Below are 13395 nucleotides of genomic sequence, written 5' to 3' on the forward strand. Positions count from 1 at the left end.
ATTATTCTCGATTATTCTTATTGTTGCACGATGCTCGATGGCTCGTGGGATATCGATACGATTGTTGAAATTTTTCTTCCCTTCGTTCTCGAGAAAGTAGGGATGACGAGGGTTCAGGCACGTCTGAAAAAAAAAGAAACATATTTTGATGAAATACAAATATTTTTGATCTAATAAAGATGAAGTATTGGATCTGTGTATAAGTTAAAATAATACAATTCGTATTGTTGGTTATATTTTTTTTTTTTTTTTAGTATCGATTCTAATCTGCTTGTTAACAACTGTTAATTCCACTCTTTCCTATCTAGGAGAATATTCCAATTATAAAGGATTAAATTGAAATCTGGTAAGTAACAATTCCTATTATAAAGCAGAAATGTTTAGTAATTGAAGCGATTAAATTGGTAGCTTAAATCAGAACTATGGAGCTTAAATTACATTAAGATATTCTATCTCAAATTCTATCTCAAATTGAAACGATGAATCACATTTGTTATTAACAAATTCTTATCATTCTTCATCTTACTTTATTTTCATTATCTTGCTTGAACTTTTGCTATTTTGAGTATAATACGAATGAAATATCAAATAATTTTTTACATTGTGTATCATAATATAAAGATCTTTTGTTTCTGAATGAAATGATTCTTGATCTTCACATTGTATATATTGCTTTTTATTTATTTACATGTGATAAATCCATGTTAAATTAATTTTGCCATTTTTAATTCTTTTACCAATCATTATATTATGCACATTTTATTCCATATTTTTTCCAAATTTATCTTCCCTATACAGGGATTCATATCTCACCAATTCTGATAATAACTCTCCACGTGTTCTTTTCGTTCCTTTCCCATTCTAAAAATAAAATACACTGCTATTATATTTCATATTCCTCCCAAATTTTTCATAAATTCTGTTATGAAGCACAGATCCTTTTTCCATTGATTCTTCTTCATTCTTTCCTTGCTTTTTTCAATCTTCAACCGTGACAAAAGTCAATAAATCACTGAGCGGAGATCAAAATGAAAAAAGCAAAAAAAAAAAATAAAAAATAAAAATAAAAATTGACACGTTTTGACTCGTGTTTGACTGGTAGCCAATGCCTTATCGAAATTCAGGTCACGTTGAAAACACGTGCGGTATCCTCTTTTTTCTTCGTTGAAAAAAAGAGAGAGAAAGAGAGAGAGAGAGAGAAAGACAGAGGAGAACGTTCTATTTATCCTCCTTTTTCTTACTTTAGAGAAATATAAATAATATAAACTCGATATGTAGAAGTGGTTGTTCAAAATATTATTATAGGCTAAATTTGAGAGGTTAAGTGCTCTAAAGTGGTTGGAAATTTATGACGAGAGTTATTCACTTTACACAACAACCAATTATGTGTAATATCGAAATGCTCTTAGATAAGAGATGAAATGTTATCTCTTAAAAGAGATCTAAAAGATTAAAGAAAATAAGATAAATGTCATTGTGTGGATAATGAAGAGATATCAAGATATTTTTTTTTTTAATTTATGTGAAGGATATTAACATTATTATCCTTTCAGATTCCAATAATTATTAAAAAATTATTAAAAGAAATTGAACGTAATATAATATTTTATGTGAATTGAAATTTTTGTATTGTAATAATTTTGAGTTTGGATAATATTGGAAAAAGTATGAGAAACTTTTATATTCTAATTCTTATTTAAGATATATGTCTCATTTTTATTCTGATAAGAATACATGTGTATGAAAAATGTTTTAAGAAATGCCATTGTTCTTTCGAATATTATTCAACATCTAATTTTTAATTTTTAATCTTTTTGACAATAATTTGTGAATTAATAATAGTGAATTGATAAGATATATGAATTATGATAATTTTACATAAAAAGAATCAAAGGTTTGTAAATTTCTTTTCTTTTATTATTAAACATGCTTATTGTTACAACAGAATTTATCAAAACTTACTATCTTTTATTTTAAATAATTTTAGATAATTTTGTCAATTTTAAACTTTGCCAAAGGAAGAAACGATCTTTTATTCTGACGTTAAAAAAAATTACGATTAACGGATACTTCCTTTTCAATGGACGAAGATTCGATTCATCTCTCAAAATCTATAAATTTTTCCAACACGTTACGATTAACACAAACCCATAAATGAAAAAATTGCAAAACTCTTTACTATTTCCTCCACTCTCTATCACTTCGAAGATTCTTTTTTCATCATTCAACAATTCCTTCTAACTTTTCCAAAAGAAAAATCCCAATTTCAATTTCTACGTCAACAAACTCAAGTCCAATTTGATCCACTTTCGATCCACTTTTCAAAAAAAAAAAAAAAATTATCATTTCTACTTCGAAGGATGATCGAGGATCATCCTTCCCGATCGTGGATCGTATCCAATTTATCGAGTCGAACCGCGATCAATATCATATTCAATAAAGCCGCAACGAGAATTCGTTTCATTTGCGACAAAATTTTCAGAAATTTCAGTCCAATTGGAATTTAATAAAGATTCGATACGAGATGAAATAATCGTCAACCGCCGACAGACAAAAGTTTTCCAAAGGAGATCGGGTCGACGGAACACGTGGATGTTCCTCTCCTGGTATACAACGTTGTATAACAGCCTCCCCTCTCCCCTTCCCCCTGCCTATTTTCAAAATTTACCAACATTTTCGTTTAATTACCTCTGCCACCTCTCGAACCACCACCAGATACGGAGAGAGAGAGAGAGAGAGAGAGAGATGGGGAGAGATTTAATGATCGTCCGCCCTTCCTTTTACCGGATTAAGGCGTAACTGATGCAGATAGATCGAATCATGATTGCTCGTCGAACGGCTCCTAATTGATGCAACTCTGGTTTCGCAGATGTGTTGCTGATGAACGTCGCCGGCCAACCTTTGTGACCGGTGTCATGGCGAACCGATTATTACACTGTTCCATCTCACAAATGGACCAACGGATCTCTCAACCCACTCACAACACTCGATTCTTCACGCACGACGAAAAAAAAATATATATATATGTATGTATTTTAGGGAGAATAATTTAGATGAAGAGATCGTGACGTACGCGTTTAATTTTCGTCACGTGTATTTAACGTGCGCGAGATTTAATGATATTTTTAGAACTTCGATATTTAATATTTGATTTTTAAAAGATTTTAAATGAAAGTGTAGTGGGATCGGTAATAAATTTCGATCGATAATTTTCTTTTTTTTCCGTTAATAAAGAGGTTGGATTTAATGAGCACGTTAAACACGGGAATATCAAGCAAGTCGCATTGAATCTCGCACTTTTCTAGGTCACGGTTCCGTGATCGTTCTTGCGTTACAAACGATGGATATGGAAATTAAAAAGAAACATCACGTCGTAATGTTTCCGATAATTATTTCGATATTTCTCGTAGAAAATTATTCACACCCCCTTGCACCAATCTATTCCTTATTTCACTCGCGATCTTGGGAAATAATAGTTTCTTTTTTTTTTTTTTTTTTTTTTCAATTGGAGAACATTTCACACAAGAAAGATATCCACACGGCGGGGTAAATAGCGTTTAACGCACTGGTGGCTCGTGATGGATTTGGCACATAAACAAAATAGTTGGGAACAACTTTCAGAAAGTTAGTTGTTCGGGTTCCGGGGTGTTCAGCTTCCGCTTGAATTTCGTGAAAATCATGTTGTTCCCCGATTTTTCGAAAGCGGGTCACTTGTGTGAAATATTGTTCGAAGTTAAAATTTGCCGAGTGATTTCTTGAAGAAGAAAAGTAAAGAAGAAAGAAAGAAAAAAAAAAGGAAAAGAAAAGAAAGATCGATGAAACAATGCAACACGGCACACGTGTTTAACTTAATACCGAAGCGAAAAAAAAATGTATATGTATATACTTCTTCTTTTTTTTTTTTTTTTTGATTGGAAAAAAATTTTTAAAAGCACTTCACATCCTGGAAAATTATTTATCAGTTTTTATTTTTCATTCGCACGATAACAGCTTTCACCGTTACTTTTTATTTCGTTCTTCCCTCTTTCAATTTTATTTATCACGATTAACGAGAAAATTATTACGGTAAAAAATTCTTCTATCGTGTAAATGTATTTTTATTTAAAATAAAATTAAAATTCAAAGAACTTTTCTATAGGAGGAAGCGTAACTATTAAAGTATTTTGAAGATTCGCGAGGTACGCAACCAGCGGTGGATGCGACACGACTGTGCAGATCGCAGAAACAGAGACGAAGAAATATCGGCGACGAGTTTACCTGAAATAGGGATGCAAGACTATCCTCGTGGAAAGGGTGCAAGAGGCATCTACCACCCTTCGTAGTTCGCTCCACGAACTTATTGATCCGTTCTCCTCGGCCGCTAACATCGAGTCACGATTGTACCTTCATACAGTAAATTTCTTTCACAGTAAATTACCAACTAGTAATATTGGAGAACGAAGAAATTATAGGTTTAGTAAAAGTTTGGATTTAATATCGATTAATTTAATTGTACCTTCGTGAAACAATTTTTTCATATTAATTTATCAACTAGTAATAATGGAGAACAAAGTAATAGTAGATTGGTAAAGTTCGAATTGAATATCGATTAAATTGGTATTTAAATTATGGTACCATAAGTAATTTATCAACTAGTAATGTTGGAGAATAAAGTATAAATTGTGTAATAGATTTAATGATTGATGTTAAAGTAATTTTATTAAATTTGATAAGTAAAAAATTATTGGAAAAATTTATTGATTATACTTTGTATTTTAATTTTACAATTCTAATAATAATATTTTAAGTTTAGTTTTATAATTCTATAATTTTAAGTCATACGAAATAATTAGATTTAAATAAAATTTGGAAATTTATTTATAATAAAATCTATTATCTGTTTTATACTTAAATGCTTATTTATATTACGATTATCGATGATATAATTGATATATGATCTAAAAACTTTTTATTGTTTATAATAAATAAGTATTACACTGTAAATTAAAACATATGAAATAAGCAAAATTTTTAAATATATTTCATAATCACTTAAATTAAGTTTAGAAATTATATTAATTTTCCAAGATAAATTATTTTATAATTGTTAATTATGATATAATTTAAAAATTTCAGCATTATCAAATCGAGAAATATTAAAAAATTTAAAAATTATATATCTACTGATCCTCCTATTGAATTCTGTACCAGAATTTCGTGCTACTTTCATAGAAGCAGTAGCAGTTTCATAGCAACGATCGATCAGTTGTTAAACATGACTAAAATAGTTTAGTTAATTAGACAAGTTGTCCTCATGCTACGTGTCATGAACACCTATTGCATGATAATTAAACAAGATGTAAGTGGCTGTTTGTAAAAAAACATCTCTATTCAGAACAACAGACAGAAGTCTGTTTTTTTTTTTTCTTCAATTATGAAAAGGAAAGAAAGTATAGAAATAAACAATGATTCAAATAATATTACTGCAAGCTGCAAGAAAAATATATTTATTAAAAGAACAAAAACAAACAAAGTAAATTATAACTTTTATTCATGAATAAATTCATTAATAACATAACTTAAAATTAATGTCAATTGATATTCATAGTGAGCAGAGATTATTAGAAGAAAGCATAAATTAATTAATAATTATATTAAAAATTATTTCAAAAATCTGTAATACACTAATATCTGGTAACTTTATCTAGAATAGCCTGAGTCAAATATTTCCCAGCAAGATCTTTGGCTATATTGCCCAACTGATCTGTAAATTTAGGTTTCCTAGTAGTAGAAGGAGGAGAATAACCCCCTTGATATCCTTGCTGGTATCCCCCTGGATATCCTTGTTGATACCCTCCAGGATACCCCTGTTGATAACCTTGATTATACCCAGGATAATAGTTACCATATGGATTAGACTGTGAAGGATATCCACCGTACTGCGATGGATAATTGCTTCTGCCAGATTGACCAGGATATCCAGAGCTCTGACTCGGATAACCGCCACCTTGGCTAGGATATCCAGAGCTCTGACTCGGATAACTACCACCTTGGCTAGGATATCCAGAGCTCTGACTTGGATAACTGCTACCCTGGCTGGGATATCCTGTACTACTTCTACCAGCTTGGCTGGGATAAGCAGCATTCACAGAGTTTGCATCCACCCTCTTCACACTTTCCTCATCGACGGAGGTCGATGGATATCCCCTTGAACCTGATGAAGGATACGAGCCACTAGGATAACTACCACGAGATGGATAACCGGATCCTGATGGATAACCGGAAGAGCTTCTCGAAGGATATCCAGACTCTGATGGATAACCGGAAGAGCTTCTCGAAGGATATCCAGACTCTGATGGGTAACCGGAAGAGCTTCTTGACGGATATCCAGCCTCAGAAGGATAGCCAGAGCTTCTCGACGGGTAACCGGAACTTCCCGATTCTGAAGGATATCCGGACGATCTGGATGGATAACCAGAACTGGATGGATAACCGGATGAGCCGCTGGAGGGATAACCAGAGTTCGATGGATAACCGGAACTGGATGGGTAACCGGATGATTTGACCGAGGAGTCAGCTTTCGGTCGAGTTTCGGAGGATGGATATCCACTTCCGGATGGGTATCGAGAATCCGTGGTCTTAATCGATTGCGTGTCATCCGATGTGGAATCCACTTCACTGCCGGTCTCTCGTTTTCTCAGTATGCTGTTGCTGTTTCCATCGAATTCTGCGAACAATTCGTCATCTGCCTCCTAATTGTTTAGAAATATCGATTTCCGGCTCACGTTCCATGCCATGCCTAATGTCCAATTGTTCCTGTGTTGCTCAATCAAGCTGACGCTGTATTATTATTGCCCAATTATACTGTTCCAATTAGTATGTTATTAAGCTAATAGACATAATAATGTAAATATATTTTGTAACATTATAATGGCCGGCATTTGTTCGCGCGAGGTTTACTATTAGGTTTATTTCTATTGCTTTGTTCGTTTGTGTTATGTGTAGTACCGAAGCTAAGCTATGCATTCAAATCATGCAATTTCATTGTGTTTTTATTTCCATTTGTTAAAAGTTTATGTTAAAGTATTACAGATGTGCTGTACGTGTAATAAATGATGTATGCGTGGCAATTTTTGTGATTTCGTGTTTATTGTTAAGTTTTATTCGTTGTAATTCTTGTGGTGGAACTATATTTGTTTGGAATTAACCGAAATTAAGGAAAATCGAAAAAAATTGTATTATATCTTTTAATATATTTGTTCGTTACATAGAAAAATATTTCGTATATTATTTGGTGAATTTAAAATAGAAAATTTCCAAATTTTGTTCCATTGATCATCTATCTTTATCACCTGATATGTTCTTAGATTGTGAATTGTAATTTTGTAATAAAAAAGATAAAATAAGGAAAATTGTAAAGGAGAAAAATATTATATCGAGGGAAAACGATAAAATGATACAATGGAATTGTAATTTACAAAATATAACTCTATATAGCTTGCTGAAATAGATAAGAAGTGTCAGAGTTCAATATCATAATAAAATCAGTATTTCCTATATCTTTTGTCTAATATTTTCCATCTCATAAACATATCACTAAATATAGGCAACAATATTTAAGTCTGAATTTCAAGTTGTTTAAGAATAAATGTGCAGACTATGCAGATTGTCCAGAATTCTTATTTCAATCACTGCCTCTCATCAACTCAAGTATTATCATTCATATAGTTAGAATCCACTGTTTCAACACTTTCTTTATTACGATAGAATCAGATGGGTAGGATTCATCAGAATCTGATGAAGAAAAGGATAATCACTTCAAAACGATAAACACTGATCCAAAAACATAGATATGTTCTGAACTTCTAATGATAACTTTCTGATAATGATTCAGAATTTTTTTCCAAATGAGTATTGAAGATCCTTGGTTTCAGGAGATTTAATATTTTTAAACTCTTCGTTTTCTTCAGTAAATTGTTATCTCCATCAAATTCTGCGAACAATTCGTTGATCTATCTTATAATTATTCAGAAATATTCGTTCTTAATCTCATGCCAAGTCCAATTCAATTGTTATCGCTTCCCTGTTGCTCAATCAAATTAACATAGTCCATAATTATAATGTATATATTGCCAATATATATTGGACAATTATTTTCTTCTAATTAAGCTGCATTTTTATTAAACTTGCAACATTAATAAATTTTGTAATGGTATGAAGGTCAATATTATTTCTGTGATAAGATTATTTTTGTTGTTTTGTTAATAGCATTGAAGTTATGTAATCATATTATTTCATGTGTATTCATTTTTGTTTGTTAAAAGTGATGTTAAAATATATGTTTATAATTATATGATACAATAAATGATTCATATAAATGTATGATACTTTTCTAAACACATGGATAATCTTTTATCCATTATTAAAATTATGTATCTAATGTTATAGTTTATTTTAATCCAAAGTAATTCCTCTGATGTTATTTTATTATTTAATTAATAATTAACATTTGTGGAGGAAATATCTATTGAAATTGGGAAAATCCAAGAAAATGCTGAAGAATTGCATATATTATATTTTTTAATACATTTGTTCATTATATAGAAAAATATTTAAACTGTTCATTAAGTACTATGAGTTTAATACATCTATATGTTAATAGTATTATATAAATGTATCTCATAATTGTATCATAGCACTATAAAGAACCACAGTTATCCATAAAACAATGAAATATTTATCAAGTTTCATGATAAATATAACAAGTATAAAAACAAATCATGAAATATCATTAAATGGAAGATTGACCTAATTTACACACGCTTTTCTTAACACACATGCTTTACAATAACTGCAGTTTCTATTTTTAAAAAAAATTAATTCTGGTTCCAAAATTAGAGTTATATATAAAATAATAAGTAAATTATAAATCGAAAGGCTGATAACAAAAACCATCTTCGTCAATCTTTGTCCCTCTAATTTCTATTCAATGGAAAGATTTAATTTTGCGATTAATCCCACAAAAATAAATAAATAAAATAAATAAATTGACTCTTGAAAAATTAAAGACAAATGATATTCACCAAAAATTCATAATTCAGAAATTTATGAAAAGTAAAAATTGATGAGATATGACTTCAATTCAACCACATTCTAAAAGAACTATAAATTTATTCAAAATTGTTGACCATTGCAATTTGACAAAGATCATTTGTGTCATCAACTAACTTAACCAACAAATGAATTTAACCAAAAAATTTCCAAACTCTGTTCCCCTGATCATCTACAGAGGTGTGGGTCTTGTAATAACCATTGCCACCTGGATACACACTGCTCTTAGGCGTGGTCACACCATTAGACCCATAAATACGATCATTGCCAAACAAACGATTAAAAATAGAACCGTTTCCAATAGTATTCCTTGATCCTGAGTTACCGCTCACTTTTCCTCCATATCCATTGGAAGAAGACCTGGGTGGAGGTGTGGGTGGAGTTGGTCTAATCTTTCCTGGTCTTCGTGTTGGGTTTGCTGTCAAATTGGAGAGTGGTAGTCAAAAGCTACACCAAACTCGAAATTCAACTATCATTCAACTTTGAATAAACTACTCGAATTAAGAATTGTTGAAACGTATAAATTATTTTGGATTAAATTATTCTGTGGATTAAAATATTCTTATTTTTATTGAAAGTAAGATGTTTATTGTTAGTTTATATTATTATTACAAGCTGGTGTTAAGATAAAGTTATCTTAAATTTGCTTTTTATAAGCATGCAATTTCTGTAATTGTTAATTATTTTATATTATTATATTTTTTTGTACTTTGAACTTCCACTCTTCAATTTGTGAATTAAACCTATTGCAAAAGATTATTTATTCATCTTTTAAAATGTTAATAAATCTTCTTTTCACTCTCACTATTAAACTACTGAAATAATTGATTTGTCAATTGAAAGTTTAATTAATGAAAACATTATTGAAATATGTAAATTATTTTCAAAGGCTGGTTGGCTTCTAGAGTTCCCATTATATAAGATAAAAGCAAAATTACGTTAAAGCAAAATATAAGAGGAAAGGTAAAAGAAATCTTGAAATTAGCTAATAATTATAATTTTGTTTAAAGAAATAAATCACGAAAGAGAAGAAGAAGAAGAAGAAAAAAGAAGAGAAATAGTGATGGAAAGAAACTGCCATAATAAAATGGAAATAACTATTAACCAGTTAAGAAACTGTGACCTACAAAGTGTAATTCTACGTCGCTCGCTCAAGTAGATAAGAGGTGTCAGGGTTCGAAACGATAACGAGATCAGTCGGTGTTTGCCACGTCTTCGAGAAATTAATTCTAAAACGTTATTTGCAGGCGGCTGTAGCTTAACGTAACGAGGGCGGAAGAGGCAGGGTATTATACAGTAAATCTATGGATAGAAATGATATTATTTTTTTTTTTTTTTTTGTTTATTCCGAGTCAAGATCCCTAATAAATAGCATCGATCGTTTCGTATCCACGATACTTCGAAACGATAATCGTACATCATATAAATATACATCCATATAGCTAGAATAGATATATGGTACATGGGCATATAGATAACATTTTATTCACGCTAAAGAATAATTGTCATTATTGTGTTTGGACGGCGAAAATATTTTTACTCGCAACGAAAAATGTGTCATCGCGATACTTAATTGTGCACTCGCTTGAAAATGGATGATAAAACATGCACGTATTATTTTTTTTATTTCATTTTTTTTTTTTTTTTCCTTGAAAGAAACGTATAAAGTAACGATCTTTCTTATCGATTCAGGTACCCAAGTTAATCAATTCATCGCAATTAGTGCGCTTGAGGAGGCTCGATAGTTTTTGATGATCCTTTGTTGCGTATAATTGAAAAGCTTTCTGGAAAGTGGTCGGTGAAATTATATTTTTCATACATTATTCATGGCGTTGCGTATTCTAATAAGAAGAATTAAGAAGAAAAATTATAAGTCTTTGTTCCAGGAAGCTGTCCAATTTCTTATTTTCAATTCTTATTGTTAGAAGCGTAAAATATTTTGTCGTGCAGTAAAAATTATGATGAAATAATATACGTCATCGAATATCGAGTAAAGATAACATCAAATGGAAGAACTTTTATCTCGAAGCACGATTTTAAATGCTGGTCAAATGCATAATCAGCATCCAACATATTTTAAAAAAATCTTACTTTCTATGGAAAAAAATTCTTTTTTTTTTTTTTTTTTTGTATTTCCCCTCTGTTAATCATAAATACAAAAGAACCATCACTGCGATGAAAGACACGTTGGAAGGCACGGTATAATGCATTATACAAAGTGTGTGATAATTATAATCTTAAAGAATAGATGGAATCTTTATGAAAGCAGAAAGAAAAATACTGAGTATTAGAAAAATAACATTTGTCCAGAATATCTCTTACACTGACTTTAAAATAAAAATATATATATATATATCTATTTCTATCAATAATAAAATAGTAATAAAATATATTAGAAAAATTTGTATATCGATCAAGAAGACATTTCTCCACATTTAAAAATTATTCCCCCTTAACACGTTTAATCAAAGAGACTAACAATTAACTAATTACAAAAATACAGATTAGACGAATAATTTAAAAAAAAAAAAATTAAAGAAAAAATCCTCAAAAATTACCATACACATAATATACACAATTAATAATTTTCGCATAATCGATACGCTAAAATTTTCAAATTATCTACGAATCATCAGACGATGGAAAAGATTGTCCGACCTCGATCCATTACCGTATCATCCATCCATTTCGTCGATCACGATCTGTTCGCGAATGCAATAACTAAACTCGCCAAATAAACGATCGCGAAACACGGCGAGTGCATAACGGCGGAATTCCTTCGATAACCGGAATAAACGTTGTTGTGGTACATGCGATTCTGATTTGGATAATTCGGATAAGGATAATTCGGATAAGGATTCTGGTGGCCGGGCAACTGTTGCGGATATCCCGGATAACCGGGCTGTTGTCCAGGATAAACGGGATAATTGGAGTGGCCGGGTTGGCCGGGATACGAGGGATAATTCGACTGTCCAGGCATCGGCATTTTGTTGTGCGTTGGATACGGCGGGTATCCTAAATCCTGTTGGCGATTCCCTTGATTGGAGGAAGGATAAGGCGGATATCCGTTGTTGGAACCGGTGTTGGAACCACCGGGATACGATGGATACCCACTCTTGGAGGAACCCGTGTCGGAGCTAGGATAAGGTGGATAACCCAAATTGGTGGCGGAATTCAGTTGATGGTGATACCCTCCCGCTGGTTCAGCAGGTGGCGCATTAGCATTGGCGTAAGGGTTCGAATTGCTAGCGCTGTTGTTGGCCGTTGTCTTATCGAGGTGCTTCTCGTCGGTGTTCACTCGCTGCCCGTTTACGTAAGAAACGCCCGCCGACTCGAATCCTGAAAAGATCGTCCTCTTCTACGTCGTATTTTATCTGTGGCAGTGTTTCCCAACTGGAGGACACTGGGTGTACACCTCGATAAGGGGAAAGGAGTAGAGGAAAGAAACGTACGGAAATCATGTTGCCATTCGTCGCCTGATGAGCGGCATAGTTGAGAATATGAGAGCAGTGTTTCTCAATTCTTCGACGCGTAATTTTATCATATTTTGATTAAATAAAGGATCCAAGGATGCATTTTAAATTAATTTCTATATATATATTGTATATAATCGTTAATAAGATAAGTTGTAAGTTATATTCTTTCGGAAATAAGCATATTTTTTTTCGCGGAATTTAAAATGTGAAAATTCGATTAAACTTCATCGAAGTTAGATTAAAATTTGAACCGCTCTATAACTTCGAGGATAGAGATTCTCGAGAGTCGATGGATGAAAGAGAAAAAACGCTCTTTCATTTATCCTGACATGACTTCCGGTTTTCGAAATATCGTCGAATTAACTATTTAAATATTTAATTAGATTTAAATTCTAAAAATTTGAATCATTATAACTCCAAAAGTGATTTTTGATCAATAAATGAATGATAGAAACTTGAAATCTTGTTCTTTAAAATTCTACAAAGTTTGTAATAATTAATTTTCAAAATTGTACCATTTGAAATCTAATAGAGACTTTTTGCCTTTTTTTTTTCTTATTTAATTGAATATAATAGTAATCTAATAACTAACTCGATCGATTGCTATTCACTTAAAAAGAGCATCAAAATCTTCGAGGCGTTGAGATGGAACATGATTCGAAAAAGGTTGGGAAACACTGATATACAAAGATGTAATCCTTCGAGTACGTCGAAGAATTTTTAAACGAAAAAAGGGGTTTAGAAAAAAGAAAGATATAAACGAACATGATTAATGAGAAACATGAGAGCAGTTTTATTTAACAAAAAAAAAAAAAAAAAAAAAAAAAAA

The 13395-nt window shown here is 31.4% G+C and overlaps 1 protein-coding gene across 2 annotated transcripts in view; it reads right to left on the reverse strand.

Moving 5' to 3' along the window:
- Nucleotides 1–5470: 5470 nt before the first annotated feature.
- Nucleotides 5471–13395, reverse strand: part of LOC122719466 (prisilkin-39-like) — a 15948-nt gene continuing 8023 nt past the window's right edge. The window contains exon 5 of one of the 2 annotated variants that reach the window (XM_043945287.1): nt 5471–6706. In XM_043945287.1, the coding sequence (XP_043801222.1) occupies nt 5664–6706 (1043 nt within the window). In that variant the 3' untranslated portion in view covers nt 5471–5663. Of the gene's footprint in view, nt 6725–13395 lie in introns of both variants that reach the window. The other variant, XM_043945286.1, reaches the window with a different exon arrangement.

This window comes from Apis laboriosa, unplaced genomic scaffold, assembly GCF_014066325.1.
Source record: "Apis laboriosa isolate Shangri-la unplaced genomic scaffold, ASM1406632v1 scaffold78_cov150, whole genome shotgun sequence".
Lineage (NCBI taxonomy): Eukaryota > Metazoa > Arthropoda > Insecta > Hymenoptera > Apidae > Apis > Apis laboriosa.